Source organism: Toxorhynchites rutilus, chromosome 3 (genome assembly GCF_029784135.1).
Source record: "Toxorhynchites rutilus septentrionalis strain SRP chromosome 3, ASM2978413v1, whole genome shotgun sequence".
Taxonomy (NCBI): domain Eukaryota; kingdom Metazoa; phylum Arthropoda; class Insecta; order Diptera; family Culicidae; genus Toxorhynchites; species Toxorhynchites rutilus.
The window spans coordinates 213,757,348-213,775,498 of NC_073746.1; the positions used below are offsets into that span (position 1 = coordinate 213,757,348).

At 42.1% G+C, this 18,151-nt stretch overlaps 1 protein-coding gene across 7 annotated transcripts; it reads left to right on the top strand.

The window, feature by feature from the left end:
* The first annotated feature begins 269 nt into the window (after window positions 1-269).
* Window positions 270-7,943, top strand: LOC129774027 (uncharacterized). 7 transcript variants are annotated; one of them, XM_055777717.1, is made up of 4 exons: window positions 270-563; window positions 623-707; window positions 775-838; window positions 901-7,675. In XM_055777717.1, exon 4 carries the CDS (start codon window positions 1,014-1,016, stop codon window positions 7,017-7,019), a length of 6,006 nt encoding a protein of 2,001 aa, XP_055633692.1. In that variant the 5' UTR covers window positions 270-563; window positions 623-707; window positions 775-838; window positions 901-1,013; the 3' UTR covers window positions 7,020-7,675. The 7 variants fall into 7 exon arrangements, 3 of the variants coding, with proteins under 3 accessions (XP_055633692.1, XP_055633694.1, XP_055633693.1); XR_008742708.1 differs by having other exon boundaries at window positions 270-7,417; window positions 7,485-7,548; window positions 7,611-7,943; XM_055777719.1 differs by having other exon boundaries at window positions 270-707.
* Window positions 7,944-18,151: the final 10,208 nt, after the last annotated feature.

Sequence of the window (18,151 nt, forward strand, 5' to 3'; positions counted from 1 at the left end):
AATTGATTTTTTCATAATTTGTTTGCCAGGATATGATGAGTATGAGAATTTGGCAGTTGTGCTGAGCTTATTGAAGATTGGGCATTTTCCCGATTATTCAATTTTCACCAATTCTTAAATTGCTTCTAGATTGAAAGTACAGTAATTTATATTTAGCTCGACAGTTGGATAATTGGATGGACCTGTAATGCGACATTTTTGTGACCATAGAGTTCGGGGTCCAAATTATGACCCCACATTGAAAGTCGACACTGTACCACTGTTAATACGCCCGTCGATTTGGCGATCCCCTCGTACAGTACACAGTAGCAATGTAACTGCTTACTTATCGATCGTCGTTCGTCGATCGTCCAGTCTGCTTGACCATCACGTAACAATCGTGATCTGTCAGTGGACGATGATCAGCATTTCTTTATCTGCGACGAGCACAAAAGAACAGATTACTTGCAAAAATCCTTAAGTTATACGATCCTGTGCCTGATAATAATTTCTAAAGACTAGTGCTAGTGTTTATATACCTAAATTACCTAAAATTATTTTTTATAAATACTAGGATAAAAAAGGTAACAATACGTTGAGTTTGCAATCAATTTATCTTAAAACCTAGTGTCCTTAAAAATAGGTTACAGCTACAACTAGGAACTAAGAAGAAATTATCTACATCTATCGCTTATTATACTACGCTAAACCTACAATTTACCACATCGGTGAGAATCAAACATTAAACCTATTATACAATTCCTTATACATACAATTTACAAACTTACAATATAGGGCAAATTAGGAATATTGACATAACCTTGAATTATTATGTGGAAGAGAAGTTGAATTACTAAAAGTAAGTGAATTGGATTCTAAATTATGTATTTAAAATAATTATTGTATCCATCATTCCTGTAGGAATTTATAACTCGATGTACTCTCAGTAATAAAGTTCATGAATTCGGTTAATTCTGGCGACGCCCGCGACTATTCTTCCAACATTTCATAAATTCTTTTAACCGAGCCGAGAGATGTCGTCGAAGCATTCCAAAGCCGAAACCGCGAAAAAGGCGAGTAAAACGGTCACGATGAGCAATCAGCAAGTCGCAGAGCCCGCGACGAACGCTACATCCTGTTCAACAAATACCGTTGCTGTTCCCTCTACTAGCGGCCAGGTAACAGTAGTTAGTATCGATCAGGCCGGGACTGGAGCAGCCCCTGAGAAGCGTATGGCTGGAGAAAGGCGAACCGATAAATCTAGTGGCGCCACCCGCGCAGCGGTCATTCAGGAGTCAGACTGTCCCTTGTGTGATGAGCCAAATGATATGGAAATGGTCCAATGTGATACTTGCCAGAGGTGGTTTCATTTTCGGTGCGTGAAGGTAACGCAGGACATTCAAAATGTGAGCTGGAGCTGCACCGACTGTCCTACTGTGAGTAATCAACAACGTACGACTGCCCCCGTACCTACTCAAAACCAAACATTGCCTACTCAGTCGCAGACGGCGAAGAGCGTTGTAAAGAGTATACAAAGTGAGGCAAGGAGGAGATTGAAGCTGCAGTTGCTGAAAATCGAAGAAGAGAAAAAACTTGAACAGAAGTACCTGAAGAAGAAATACGACGTGCTTCTTGAGTACGGAAGTGATACTTCAACGGAGATAAGTGTCAACGAGGCGGAGAAAATATCTAAAATCGAGGAATGGGTGGCCGATACTGAGCGTTGCGATAACCAAGCGAACACCGGATTAGAGCCTGAAGAGATGGAAGAACTTTTGCCAATCCAACTGGCTGGACCTACAGAGCAAACTGCTCCGAATCTTGAACAAGGCACCGTGCAACCCACAAATCCACAACATCCAGTATCTTCGGATGTTCCTGGTATTCATCGTGTTAACCCTCCTTCGCTAATCGACCCTCGCATGTTCGTTCCAGGACAAAGATCAACACCGATGCGTCCGAGTCAGCAAGTATCGATGCCGCCGTCTGCGCCGCATGTTGCAAATGAAACTGTATGCATTCTAAACAGGAGTCAGCTAGCCGCACGACAAGCGGTTTCGAAAGATCTCCCGGAATTCAGTGGCAACCCCGAAGATTGGCCACTCTTCTTCTCGAACTTCAGTAACTCCACCCAGATGTGCGGGTTCTCCAACGAAGAAAATATGTTGCGGCTCCGAAAGTGCCTCAAAGGGAGAGCTCTAGAAGCAGTCAAGTGCCGCTTGCTTCATCCGTTTAACGTCGCAGGAGTTATGTCAACATTGAAAATGTTATATGGCAGGCCGGAAGCGATTATACAAGCAATTGTAAAAAATGTTCGATCGTTACCATCGCCAAACATCGATAGGCTAGAGACCGTCGTCAACTTCGCGCTCACCGTGGAGAACTTGGTCGCAACAATCCAAGCATGTGAAGTACACGATTTCGTCTATAATGCTTCTTTACGATACGAACTGGTGGAACGGTTACCTTCGACGTTGAAGCTTGATTGGGCCAAACACTCTAGGGATAAGCTCAATCCAAATTTGCTCGACTTCAGCTCGTGGCTGTATTCAACAGCAGAGGATGCCAGTGCGGTAATGGCTACGATAAATAACGACCCAAAGCCTCGTTCCATTAAGAAGGATGGATTTTTGAATATACATTCAGAAACCGAGTCGGGAAATAACAGATCGTACATGTCACCATCTAAAGTGAAACCAACTTCTTTCAGTGGGTTTGAGAAGCATTGTCCCATATGTAAGGGCGGGTGCCAGAGCGTTCCAAAGTGCAAACGATTTGCCGAGTTCAGTTATGACTCGAGATGGGCTGCAGTGCGAGAGTGTAAACTCTGCCGAAAGTGCTTACGGAAGCACAACGGATCATGCAGGCAACAGAAGCCATGCGGAATAAGTGGTTGTACTTATTTACACCACCCTCTTCTCCACAGTGAGAAACAACAGAGCAATAGTTCGTCAAATGGATCAATCACTGCTACGCTATCAGAAGGGACATCTCAGCAGAGTTGTAACATTCACCAAGGTCAATCGAAAGTTTTGTTCCGAATACTCCCAGTTCGTCTCTATGGACCCTCGAAAACAGTGCAAGCCTTCGCGTTTATCGATGATGGTTCGGAACTCTCGTTAATGGATCAAAGCTTGGCTGAAGAGTTAGGTCTGAAAGGCCCCAGGAAATCTTTATGCCTGAAATGGACAGGAGAGACGCAGCGTTTAGAAAAATCGTCACAAATTGTAAGTCTGCAAATTTCAAGTTGCTTCAGTCAGGCAAAAAGGTACGAACTTTGTTCCGTACATACCGTACAAAGTCTACAAATAAGACCGCAAACACTACTCTATTCTGAGATTCAGAAAAAGTACCAACATCTTGTCGGGCTTCCCATTCAATCGTACGAGAACGCCTGTCCTCGTATATTGATAGGTCTTGATAATCTCAATCTCGGACATCCACTGAAGTGTAAAGAAGGACAATCACAAGAACCAATAGGCGTCAAGACGCGTCTTGGGTGGACCGTCTATGGAAGCTGCGTGTCAGAAGATGCTGCTGAACATTCCGTTAACTACCACTCCTTGCAGATTTGTCAATGCAACCAATACAATGATGAGGATCTCCATAGAACAGTTAAAAGCTTCTTTTCGTTAGAGAGCATTGGAATTACAAAGCCCGAAAGACCCTTACAGTCTCAGGACGACCAGCGTGCCCTGATGCTTCTGGAATCGCTAACAATATTTCGAGATGGAAGGTATGAAACGGGACTTCTGTTTAAGTACGACAATGTGCGTCTGCCGAACAACAAAGAGATGGCGCTGAAGAGGTGGCAGTGTTTGGATCGGAGGATGAAGCACGATCGAGCATTAGCTGAAGCAGTGAACGCGAAAATCGAAGACCACATCGAGAAGGGTTACATACGCAAGCTAACTGACGAAGAGGTTCAAGCCTACCCTAATGTCTGGTATCTCCCGATGTTTCCAGTGGTAAACCCAAACAAACCCGGAAAAATAAGGCTCGTGTGGGATGCTGCAGCCACAACTTACGGAGTTTCTCTGAATTCCGTGCTATTGAAGGGTCCGGATCTTCTAACGTCGCTGTTATCTGTACTGATACAGTTTCGCGAATGCCGTATTGCAGTATCCGGAGATATCCGGGAGATGTATCAGCAAGTATCAATTCGGAAGAAGGATCAACCGTACCAGTTATTCTTCTATACAAAAAGTGGAATCAACCCGAACACGTACGTCATACAGGTCATGACGTTTGGAGCCTGTTGCTCGCCTAGTACTGCACAGTACATAAAAAATCTCCATGCAAGGAAGTTCGAACAGAGCTATCCTACAGCTGTTGAAGTAATCGTGGAACGCCACTACGTCGACGATATGCTTCTAAGCGTCGAACATGAGGAAGAAGCAATAAAGCTAACGAGAGAGGTGAGGAAAATTCATGCATCTGCGGGATTCGACATCCGAAATTGGGCCTCCAATTCTCCCGCGGTACTGAAGGCGCTGGACGAGTCCCCCACAGCAGTCAAAAGGCTAAGTGGTGATGGTTCAGTTGAGAAAATCCTCGGCATGTGGTGGGACACTTCTACAGATAACATTACGTTTAAAATTTCCGATCGTATAGATGCGCTGCTCTTGTCCGGTACCCGTCGACCTACCAAACGAGAGGTCTTGCGGACTCTCATGATGGTTTTTGACCCGCTAGGGCTTATCGGACATTTTCTGATGATCCTCAAGACGCTTCTCCAAGAGATATGGCGCTCGTCAATCGGCTGGGATGATTCGATCAACGACTCGCATTTCGAAAAGTGGTCTTCGTGGTGTGTGTCTCTCCCCGGAATAACGGCGCTTCAGATCCCTCGCTGCTATCGAACAAAATCCTCTATAGCCAAGCACAATGACATCCAGCTACATACCTTTGTTGATGCGAGTGAAACCGGCTTCGCTGCAGTTGTATACCTGAGATTTCAGGAAGACACCACTATCGAATGTGCATTAGTTGGATCGAAAACGAGAGTGTCACCTATCAAATTTCTGTCCATTCCCCGTTCAGAGCTTCAAGCCGCCATAATTGGAGTCAGACTAGCAGAAACGGTGAAGCAATCGTTATCGATCAAGATAAGACAACGATACTTTTGGACGGATTCGAAGGATGTACTCTGCTGGCTGAATTCCGACCATCGTCGTTATAGCCAGTTTGTGGCCTTCAGAGTCAGCGAGCTCCTCGAATCCTCAGATGTGCGCGAATGGAATTGGATACCTAGCAAGCAAAACGTGGCGGACGAAGGAACGAAATGGAAGACCAACCCCGACTTGTCCGCTTCTAGCCGTTGGTTCCGTGGGCCAGAATTCCTGTGGAAATCTACGGAACATTGGCCTATGTCTAATAGTCGCATCGGAGTAACCACTGAAGAACTACGTCCTCATCTGTTGTTTCATACTAAAATTGTAGAACCTGTAATCGATCTCCATCGCTTTTCCGACTGGCGGAAACTAATTCGCTGCACGGCTCATGTTTTTCGCTACATAAATAATCTGAAATCCTGCGTATATAAAAAGAATGTAACCAACGGACCACTGCAACGTCGAGAGCTAAGCGATTCCGAATGCTGCCTATTTCGTATGGCACAAAACTACACCTACGCTGACGAAATCACCATTCTCTCTAGAAACCGGCTTGCAGAGAATCCAGACAAAACCATTCCGAGAAACAGTCCATTATTTCACAAATGTGTCTTCCTCGACGAGAACGATGTTCTAAGGGTTCGAGGTCGAACAAGAGCTTGCCAGTTTATCGCCCGAGATGCCGCTCAACCAATCATTCTACCACGCGAGCACCCAATCACACGGCTTATTCTTCTTGATTTTCACAAGCGGTTCAACCACCAGAATCACGAGACGATTCTCAATGAAATACGTCAACGTTTCCACGTTCCAAGACTGAAGGGAACATACAGGAAGGTACGCAGGGTGTGCCAAAAATGCAAGAACGACCAAGCGTCTCCACAACCTCCCGCCATGAGTGACCTGCCACCGTACCGTCTAGCTGCTTTCACAGGACCCTTCACGTACATGGGGATCGATTATTTCGGTCCCATGACCGTCGTCGTTGGACGACGCTCAGAAAAAAGATGGGGAGTGCTGGCAACATGCCTCACAACTCGCGCTATCCATTTAGAACTAGCTCACACACTGACAACCGATTCGTGTATTCTAGCAATACGTAACGTAATGGCTAGGAGAGGGACACCTGCAGTTATTTTTAGCGACCGTGGCACCAACTTCCAGGGCGCCAGTAAAGAATTGAAAGAAGTGCTGCAAGACATCAACCAAGAACAGCTCATGCGGGAATTCACAACATCCAATACGGAATGGACCTTTATACCGCCAGCTTCACCACACATGGGCGGAGCGTGGGAGCGCTTGATTGGCTGCGTAAAATGCAACCTTCATAAACTGCAGTGGAGGAAACTTCCCACGGATGAAGTTCTTTACAGTACACTGCTAGAAATTGAGAACATTATAAACTCGCGACCACTTACTGACATCCCCATGGACGACGATGAATCTCCAGTGCTGACACCAAACCACTTTTTGCTGGGGTCATCAAATGGACTAAAACCATGGGTACAGTACAACGATAACCCCATCGTGCTCCGGAATTCCTGGAGGCAATCACAAGTTATGGCCAATGAATTTTGGCGCCAATGGTTAAGAGATTATCTCCCTGTAATCACCCGTCGCACCAAGTGGTTCATGAAGGTAAAACCAATTCAAGTGAATGATGTGGTAGTCATCGCAGATCCCAAGGCCCCTCGCAATAGTTGGCCTATGGGACGAATCATCGCAACCAGAGCAGGACAGGACGGGCAAGTCAGGAGTGCCACCATACAGACTAATCAGGGCATCTACGAACGTCCCGCGGTTAAACTCGCCGTACTCGACGTGGGCGTTAGGAACCAATACGCCTCCGGAGAACCCTCTGCGCATTCGGGGGGGAGTGTTAATACGCCCGTCGATTTGGCGATCCCCTCGTACAGTACACAGTAGCAATGTAACTGCTTACTTATCGATCGTCGTTCGTCGATCGTCCAGTCTGCTTGACCATCACGTAACAATCGTGATCTGTCAGTGGACGATGATCAGCATTTCTTTATCTGCGACGAGCACAAAAGAACAGATTACTTGCAAAAATCCTTAAGTTATACGATCCTGTGCCTGATAATAATTTCTAAAGACTAGTGCTAGTGTTTATATACCTAAATTACCTAAAATTTTTTTTTATAAATACTAGGATAAAAAAGGTAACAATACGTTGAGTTTGCAATCAATTTATCTTAAAACCTAGTGTCCTTAAAAATAGGTTACAGCTACAACTAGGAACTAAGAAGAAATTATCTACATCTATCGCTTATTATACTACGCTAAACCTACAATTTACCACATCGGTGAGAATCAAACATTAAACCTATTATACAATTCCTTATACATACAATTTACAAACTTACAATATAGGGCAAATTAGGAATATTGACATAACCTTGAATTATTATGTGGAAGAGAAGTTGAATTACTAAAAGTAAGTGAATTGGATTCTAAATTATGTATTTAAAATAATTATTGTATCCATCATTCCTGTAGGAATTTATAACTCGATGTACTCTCAGTAATAAAGTTCATGAATTCGGTTAATTCTGGCGACGCCCGCGACTATTCTTCCAACAACCACTGTCATCGGAAATGTTCAATTACAGGTTAAAATCGCCTCCAATGCGACACTGAGTGTTTCTCCGGCACGTCGCATTAAATGTAATTTACTGAACAACATGTCACAAGCTGGATGGGAAGAAATTTTCCAACTGTGAAAGCTGTAGCGAGTGGCAAACGCAATAGCTAAACAGGAAGGTTTAACCGAACAAGATGGGAATATCGAGTGATAACAAAAACACAACACCAAAGGTTCTTTTTAGAACCATCAACATGTTCATAAAGAGTAAACAGTAAACTAATCCATTGTTCAGGTAGATAAGAAAATAAAACAATATATTTAAAATATATATTTAACAAAAGCTGTCCCCTTTGTATAGTCCTACGTCACTCCGGTTATGTCCCCGATATTACCCACCCGTCTTTTTTTTTTTTTTTTGATTATAACTCTCACAATATTTGACCATTGGTACACCAGTGTCCATACAAATGGATAGTTTAATGATTCATGTATTGATGAAACATAGCTTTCATGCTGAAATATCTTTTCTTTGTGTTTGTAACTCGTTTTTAGTAATCTATTGCGTTATCCGCGGTGAGCTAGCCAGACTACTCCACGGATAATCGGAGTTCTACTGTATTTAAGCGTTTCTGAAATGTTTCCCAAATGAATATATCATGGACGCAAACCGAAACAGAAAAACTCTCTAAGATATGCAACAAGCAAACCAAAAAACTCGAAAAAGTATGTCAGTTGCACTGATAGATTTCACTCGGTTGATGGTTTGACTTTCTCTGTTCTATAGGGTAAATGATGTGGTTTGTCCGATTTAGGGTGTTTTCACGCAACTTGTAAATGTAAATCGATTTTCCTTCATGAAAATCACCTATAATGGCGTGTATACATTAGGGAGATCTATAGTTATAGATGGATTTTTTCACGTGAAAATAGATAAATAGGTAAATGGGTGATAATATATATTATACCCTTATTCGAGGTATATAAGTTAACTTCACATTCATGGAAGTCGGATTTTTAAAAAAGGGAACTCGGGTTTAAACTAACGACTGTCTACGATCTAAATAAAACTAACTTTATTTCATGAATCGTCTTAGGCTAAATAAACTCAAACTGACTAGTTTGCACATTCTACAAATCCTATTCTTCGGAAACAAATTGAACAGCGAAGCAAAGATAAGCTAATGATGAATGAAAATTAGCTTTTCTATATCAAATTAGTATTATTTTTAGATTAAAAACATTTTTGTTTGCAGGTGGACGTGTCTTCTAATCTGATAAAGATTACACTAACGAGTTTGAGACCCAAATTAGGGCCTAATTTGAAGTCGCCATCAGACGTCGACACCTTGTCACTGTCACCGCGAATTACCAATTTACCACCATCTGACATATCGTGATGTCGATGATGAACTTTTACAGCAGAGTGATAGTGAGATAGCATTCTGGCCGGGGGATTTTTCATCAGAGAAATACATTCAAGGCGTGTTATTTGGCTTAAGAAATCTTAATAATAAATGACGCTAGTTGATGCATACGTTGAGACGACAAAAGTTCCACAGGAAACGTTAACGCCATTCAAGAAGAAGATAGTGAGATAGGCGATGACAGTAGGTAGAGTGAGATAGCGAGAATCGTGCCATACACCTGGAGAAATCACTAAAGTTGGTCGCAGTTCTACTTCAGGTGATTTGCTTCTGCCATCGATGATTAATTTATTGCCATGATCGATAAGAGTGAGCAGTAGAATCGATGAGTCGAAATCGATTAACTTATCCAAAAGGGCCCTTCACTGATGTTTATTCAAGTAGCAGAATGATGCATAATTCAAAATAGATATATGCATCTGTAAACGGGTCGTACATTTATCACAACCTCAAATTGCATGAAAGAATTCATGAATATATTCATTATATAAATTTACGCTAGAATAAAGGGTTGATGCGATTTCTAAAGGGTGTGTCACATCAAATTGCATCACGGAAAAAACGCTGTAGAAATTCGCCCAGTAGACCGATCCTTTTGAAAATTTTAGACAGTAAAATAAAAACTATTAAACAACTTTTGGCATTTTCTTTTTATTCATACTTCGAGCCCAAGCCCGTATGCTCGCACCTTCCTCTTTACCCCGTCCATAAGGTTCTGTACAACGTCAGGTTGTAGTTTTTTTTAACAGAAATCCATTTTCTCTTGAAGTCCGCCTCCGATTTGACAACTTTTGGGTTCTTCCGGAGGGCCTGCTTCATAATCGCCCAATATTTCTCTATTGGGCGAAGCTCAGGCGCGTTGGGCGGGTTCATTTCCTTTGGCACGAAGGTGACCCCGTTGGCTTCGTACCACTCCAACACGTCCTTTGAATAGTGGCACGAAGCGAGATCCGGCCAGAAGATGGTCGGGCCCTCGTGCTGCTTCAATAGTGGTAGTAAGCGCTTCTGTAGGCACTTCTTAAGGTAAACCTGCCCGTTTACCGTGCCGGTCATCACGAAGGGGACGCTCCGCTTTCCGCAAGAGCAGATCGCTTGCCACACCATGTACTTTTTGGCAAACTTGGATAGTTTCTGCTTGCGAATCTCCTCCGGAACGCTGAATTTGTCCTCTGCGGAGAAGAACAACAGGCCTGGCAGCTGACGAAAGTCCGCTTTGACGTAGGTTTCGTCGTCCATTACCAGGCAATACGGCTTCATCAGCATTTCGGTGTACAGCTTCCGGGCTCGCGTCTTCCCCACCATGTTTTGCCTTTCGTCGCGGTTAGGAGCCTTCTGAACCTTGTATGTACGCAGGCCCTCCCACTGCTTGGTCCGCTGGACGAATGAACTTGACAAATTCAGCTTATTGGCGACATCCCGGACCGAACTTCTCGGATCACGTCTAAACTGCTTAACTACGCGCTTGAGATCTTTTTCACTGACGGAGCATCCATTTTTGCCGTTCTTCACCTTCCGGTCGATGGTTAGGTTCTCGAAGTATCGTTTTAGTACTCTGCTGACCGTGTATTGGACGATTCCCAGCATCTTACCGATGTCCCGATGTGACAACTCCGGATTCTCGAAATGAGTGCACAGGATTAATTCACGACGCTCTTTTTCGTTCGACGAAATTTTTCCAAATTTACGAAAAATTGACAGTGAAGCATGGCCAACGTGATCTATACACTCTTATCTGATTATAAGCGAAAGCTGAAGATATAATTCCTAAAAATTAACTTTCTACAGCGTTTTTTCCGTGATGCAATTTGATGTGACACACCCTTTATAAGTCTAATCATATTTCATCACACCAATACGCTAGTAATTTCTTCACATGAATACATTAGTCTAAACTCACCGTAATCAAGACGATTTTGGGTTTCTTGAAAAGCCCCAAGTCTCTAGTTGCTAATAATACCGTAAGGCGTTCGAATTATTCATCTTTTTATGTCTTTCAACGATTTTCTTCAAAGAGAAATTACGATCATGGTTTATCCACCTCTGATCATGGTTTGTTTATAAATCACCATTTTTGAATGTCGAAATTCTAATTTTCAAGTAGATGTTGTATTTTTCATTGCTTGAGTTTACTGTCATCATATTGATCCATTCATAATTTATGCTTTCTTCAGAATATTGCCATTTTAAAGGTGAATAGCACTCAGCACGAGGGATACCCAATTTCTGCACGGGACATTGAAGGTTACATTTCAGGATATTCAATGAAGCCATCGTGTCCATCGCCGAATCGATAAACTCCATGGTTCCAGTTCCAGAAGCCGCAATCGCACCATACATAATCTGACTGCCGCCGCCGAGTTTCACTGTGGGAACTCCGATTCAAAGAGATTGGTTTTCATCTCATCCGTATAAAGGGCCTTGTTCCAGAACTCCTCAGGTCTGTTAACATATGCCTTAGCAAACTGTAGTCGTTTTTTTTCATATTCTCCTTTGAGATGAAAGACTTTTCACGGCCAACACGATTGTTCCTGTATGCTACCCTCCGGACAGTGTCTGTGCTGACAGGTCTTCCAATGGTGCTGGTTACTTCGGTAGTCAATTTAGGAATGTTTGTTTTGGGGGTCTTTCGAAGGCTCGCACAATTACTCGTTCATCATCAGAAGACAGGATACGGTTGTGTCTTCTACTCGGGAGATTTTCCATGGTTCCTTTGTATTTCCACTTGTTTATGATTTTCTTTGCTGTATAGGTTCTTCCGACTATATCTGCTATTTCCTGCGATGTCTTTCCACGACAACTCATATTTCTCTTTATATATCTCTTTCTTTCCTATAACTTGCGATTTTGATAAAAACTTTTTCAAACATCAATAAAAAAAACAAAAACCAACACTGCCCAGGCAGTGGTTAAGTATTGACACCAATCACTGACGAAAAAAAGTACGCTAATTCGCCATGTTCTTACTTACAAGGCTAATTTGTTCGGAGAAATTTAAGGTGGTCACTTAATTTTGCGATGCCTAGAATAGAGATCGTTTTCAATTTTTAGGAATAAACAATTAGCAGAAAAATTTTCGCGGAATTTGATTGCACGTACAGCTAGTTAAATGTGTGAGTAATTAATATGCATCAAAAGAATCAATGTATTCAAAATATTTTATACCAAATAAATGGAAAGTATCGTCAAGTAGCATTTGTACACTCAGTTTTGCGATTGACTGTAGCTCAGTTGCAAGTAGCAAATCAAATGTCGAATTTCGTGGTATGAGTACGTTCGTAATTCTTCTGATCGTTTGGCGTTTACTCGCAACCGAGTAACTGACAACGTATAAACCCAGCTTAATTGCTGGAAACTTTTTCAAGAGTCTTATGAGAGAGAACGGGATGTACGTACGCGTGAGTATATAAGTGAGAGAAAGTTTGGGAGAAAATTTATTCGATTTCGCCATTAGAGGGCAGTCGAGATCATTCACCATTTCAGTGTTTAATAGCAATCGCTTTTTTTATCGCTGTGGCGTATGTTGTGTAAATTGAAGCAAAATGGAGGCCTAGTGCAGAAGAAAATTGGCTGACGAAGGACTGTATTCCAGGGAAAACTGTCTGAAATATACTTTTTTACGTGCATAAATCAGAAAATGGTTTATTTGATTTCTAATGAAGCTGTTTCTGTTTTGAAGGTTCAATCCGAACGAACATATGAGTCAAAAATGGACAAGTTTGTTGCCACAACCGTGCGAGAAAATTGGCTGAGTTAGGAGCGAAAATTTTTCGTTTCAAAGTTTGAAAGAACGAGCTGCCGACTATGTGTTTTATTCAGTGAGAGAAGGATTTCGAAATTATTGAGGAATTGGAGGATATCGGATATCGTCCAAATATTCAATCAACTCGCACACATTAGAACTTCGTGAGCTTCCAAGCTTCTTTCCTTTTTTCTTTTTATTTTACTCGAAAACAAACTCAAGTTCAAACTACAAATGGGAAAAATTTTAATTTTACTCATTTTCTGACATTGAGAATTCACTCCAGTCGATTAATGCTGATTTTTCTCGCAGTCTTTGGTACTTCAAAGCATATGAAAGAATTCTGCTGAGCTGCTAAAACCGAATGAAACCATTACGAAGGACCTGTACCGACGACAATTTACGCGTTTGAGCCGTGCACGGAAGGAAAAACGGTCACAATACGAGCAAAGACATGATAAAGTTATTTTGCAGCACGACAATGCTTAGCCGCATGTCGCGAAACCGGTCAAAACATACTTGGAAACGCTGAAATGGGAGGTCCTATCCCAGCCGCCGTATTCTCCAGACGGTGTTTAAGTATGTTTGTACGAAACATACAAAAAAATAATGTAGAAACTTTTTGATGATTGAAACTGTGTCCAACTTAATCGTAATACCGTATTCACATTATCAAGTATAGCCTTAACTCTGTCAGTGAAATCACAACTGCTCTCAACAGAGAAATTTGAAGCGAAGACAAGTGGTAACACTGCAGTCGTGTAGTTCGATGCCCTCCTTAACTCTCACCAAGTTTCGTGGTCCCATCAGTACCTGTTCGATTTCCTAGCAATGAGAAAGTTCGGCCTGTACGAGAAGCGTATGGCAACTGTCACGATATTTAAGTGCGGGAAAACGCCAAAACAGATCTACGAGCTGCTCAAACTATTTTCTATCAATGAACGGTTCTTGTTTTGTACACTACAACAGTACAAAGAAACATCTGATGTGTGCGATAGGCCCAAAAAGGAACGTCTGAGGTCGGTACGGCTGCACAATGTTATATATGTTTTTCATGAACGCGTTCAACGCAATCCTCTTCGGAAACAAATGCATTCATCAATCGAAATGAATTGGATAAATTAATTGATGCGTACATCGATTTGTGAGTCATTTTATGACGCCCAGATTGAAACGAATATGTTTGGAACGATACAAAACACTCCTAGAACGATTAAAAAACGAGACTAGAAACAGACCAGACTTCATCTCCGCAGATGATTGGCCATTTGTAAATCCATCGGATTATTCACTTTGGGCCACGTTGGAGGAGCGTGCCCGTGGACGTCCTCATTGGAATTACCAAACGTTAAAGAAATCTATCGAGAAGCTGTAGCGATTAACGATTGGCCTAAGCGTTTACGACTCTGCGTGAAGAAGAGATGGTCGTATAATTTTGCCAAAAATGTTAAGTCTGGATACTTTTATACCTTCATTAAAAGTTTTGGGTTTTTATCTCATTTTGTTCTCGAGTTATGAATTTTACAGGTATGGAACTGAATGTTTTCTAATCTATATAAATAAAAATGTAAGGCAAAATCTGTTGGTAAGCGGAAAACCAGAAGAAGGGATGGTCCGATTTTAGCCTTCTTTATTTTGTTGTATTCGTCTCTCTTCCCCTAGATCAATATAGTGGAGAGAAAAATCGGAAAAATTTCGGAAAATCCTGATGGAAGGTCGGAAAGTTTAATTCCCACATGTTTGAAAATTACATCATAATAAGCGTTGTTAGTCCATTTGATATTTGCGCTATCGAAATTGATCTTTGTTCGTAAGTGGAAATGGATTCTCAGGCGAAATAACGCATTTCCATATCTTATATTTATAAATAAAAATGGAAGGCCAAATGTGTTGGTAAGCGCAAAACCCGAGGAAGGAATTGTTCAATTTCAGTTATCTATATTTCGTTATATTCGTCTCTTCCCCTAGATCAATATAGCGGAGAGAAAAATCGGAAAATTCGGAAAATTAAATTCCCATATGTTCTACAATTAGCTAAGCGTTGTTAGTCCATTTAATGTTGGCGCTAAAAAATGGAAGGCCAAATGTATTGGTGTGCCCTAAACCCGAGGAAGGAATGGTCCGTTTTGAGATGTCTTTATTTTGTAATATTCTTTGTATCAAACATGTATTCCATGCAACAGAGAAACATGTTATTTCCAAATGCTTGAAGAATCTTGAACGAGAATTGTGTCTGAAAATAATTTCATATTATAAGGACAAATTTTTGTAGAAGTACTAGACAATTTATAGGAAATTGTAAAGGGTTAAAGGGCAATCAATCAATGAAGAGTTCAGTGATTGGACTCACTAACGTTCCCTTAGTAAGAAAATGTGGATGTTTGAAAGTATTCAAATTAAAAAAGTCACAGAAGGTTGTGTCCGAGACACGACCGCATAGTTGACGTAGGATTACGTTAGGCTATTTGTCGCATGCTGATTTTGGATGTTTGAAAAAATATATTGTTAAACTCTATGATAATGATCTGATGGCCCTGAAAAGGGCCGTTTGGTTTGGTTGTTGGGTATTTTTTGTTTTTTGGCAGCGGTAGCTTTTTCGGAGCCGCTGCTGCCTATTTCTGTTTTTATTTTGGTGGTTTTCGTTGACACCATCACGTCGAGCTAAACGGCGAATAGCGAGTTTGATTCACTGGATATTGTCATGTAGAACCTTGCGATACGCTTCGATCCTCCTTTGCCTTCCTTGCCGCATGAGGTCATGTTGGTTGATGTTGATCTGATGTGACCACACTTAAAACACTAAAAACATATATGTTTACCAATCTGAGCGTCGAACAAAATGAGAAATCTGACTGAGCAGCAGCATCAGCAGAAAGAGAGAACATGCCTGAAACTTTCTGCTCATGATGTTTGCTGTTGCCATCAGTACTGGACCGATGCGGGACACAGCTCGATTGTTGATGTTAGGCCTCGATGTTTACCGCCGCTGCTGCTGCTACTGCCACTTAAGTTCGATATGAGACACAGCTCAATTGTTGGCCGCTCAGATTCGATGCTTCGATGTCTTGAAGTTCACTGCTGCACTTTCACGATTCCAAGAAGCGTGTGCTCGCACTTCTGATGGAGAGAGCGTGCCCGAAATGCTCCGCTCGCGATGCTTGCTGCTGCCACTAGTAGTAGTAGTAGTTTGCCGCTGCTTATACTGCCATAGAAGCTTGATGTGAGGCACAGCTAGCCTATTGACCACACAGCTTCGATGCTCGTCTATATATTAGCCGCGTCCACTGCTGCTGCTCTCCACTGTTGTCCGTTCCACGTCCGTTGTAAAAATGAATAAAATCCACGAACGCTCCATCCTTTTATATCATTTGGTATGTGTGAAGTAGGCGCCTCCTATTCGATTGTCATGCAGCTTGCCGGTGAACGAACGAATCGGGCGCGAAAAAGAAATGACGTCAATTTCGATCAATCAGGCCTAGGTATCTTCTGTTTGGATAGTAGTTGAGATTTTTTAATTGTTCGATTGTTTGTTACATGATATATATTATTTTATTCAATGTGAAAAATTATTATGGAGTGCCGACAACGTATGATGCAAACATCACATCAATCCATCATGAAATGGATGAGCAATAAGCGTTTGAAATTGGACGGGTCGCTCATTTATTTTCTAACGATCATTTATTTTCTAACCGGGAAGCAGTTGACATACTACGCTGCGCTTTTATGTACATGAAAAACCACTTTTAACATGCGGGAGAAAAATCTCATATGAAAATTGCCAGATTTCAATGTTGCCAAGCGTAGTTATTGATGTTACTTCCCTTCCCTTCCGTTACGAGCGTCGTCTATAGACGACATCCGCGTGACGAGCTGTGTGTACGAGCGTTTAGACGACATGAAATTCATACTGCTCTTCGATCACACCAGCGCGATGTGCATACTTTTCGGCGCAATGCTCCGTACAGGGGTAGCACTTCGGCGGAGCACACTGCCGTAATGAAAGGGTTAAACCGACGCCGAACCGAATAGCGATGAACGCACCCATATCACGAACTTCGACATTTGATTTGCTATTATGGTGCTACTTGCCCGTGTAATTCGCGCAAAGGCATCGGCAAAATATTATTTTAGAAAATTCCTTGAGACATGACCGGAGCCGTTTCGCTATATATATATGCATACATATGTCATTCGCCTCCCTTACCGCATCCAGTCAGGTTGGTTGATGGAAAGTATGTTTCTGACGTGATAAGTTTCCTGTTAGTTGCACATGATCAAAGAAAATATAAAAGTAAACAGTATTTTTGATCGTAGTTTTATATCATTTTTATGATAAGTGGAAAACAATAAAATAAACTCTTTCGTTTCAAAGCAATATCGAAAGTCCTGAAAAGGACTGGAATGGTTAAATGGGTTGTACGGAATCTGCTGCGTGCTAATGTGAGGTTTCAGTCAGATGTAGCAGTTGTTAACTTTTTGGCAGCGGTAGTTTTTTCCGAGTCGCTGCTGCTTTCCTTGGCTTTGACATCTTCGGCTTTTGTGCGTCGGTTTTCAAGTTAACACCATCACGGTGAGCTAAACAACGGATAGCGGGTTTGATACACTGGATGTTGTCATGTGGAACCTTGCGATACACTCTTCCTCAACCGGATCCTTTGTCTCTTTTACCTCCATAACCGCATCCAATTGTATTGGTTGATGTGAACAGGAGTACCAGCAATGCACACTAGAAACACATTTGTTTATTGATCTGAGCGTCCAACAAGAATGAGAAATCTGACTGAGTAGCAGCAGCAGCAGCAGCAGCAGCAGTAGAGAAAGAGAGCATGCCTGAAACTCTCTACTCATGATGTTTGTTGTTGCCAACAGTAGTGGATCGATGCGAAACACAGCTCGATTGTTGAGGTTCAGCCTTGATGTTTACCGCCGCTGCTGCTGCTACTGCCACTTATGTGAGACACAGCTCAATTGTTGGTCGCTCAGATTCAATACTGTACTTTCACGATGCCAAGAAACGTTCTCGCACTTCTGACGGAGAGAGCGTGCCTGAAACGATCCGCTCGTGATGCTTGCTGCTGCCACTAGTAGTAGATCGGTTTCAACAACCGTTGCTACTGTTTGCCGCTGCTTATGCTGCCATAGAAGCTCGATGTAAGACACGGCTCGCATTTTGACCGCTCAACTTCTATGCTCGCCTATATATTAGCCGCTTTCACTGTTGCTGCTCTCCACTTGTTGTTGTCCGTTCCACGTCCCGTTGTAAGAATGAATGAGATCCACGAATGCT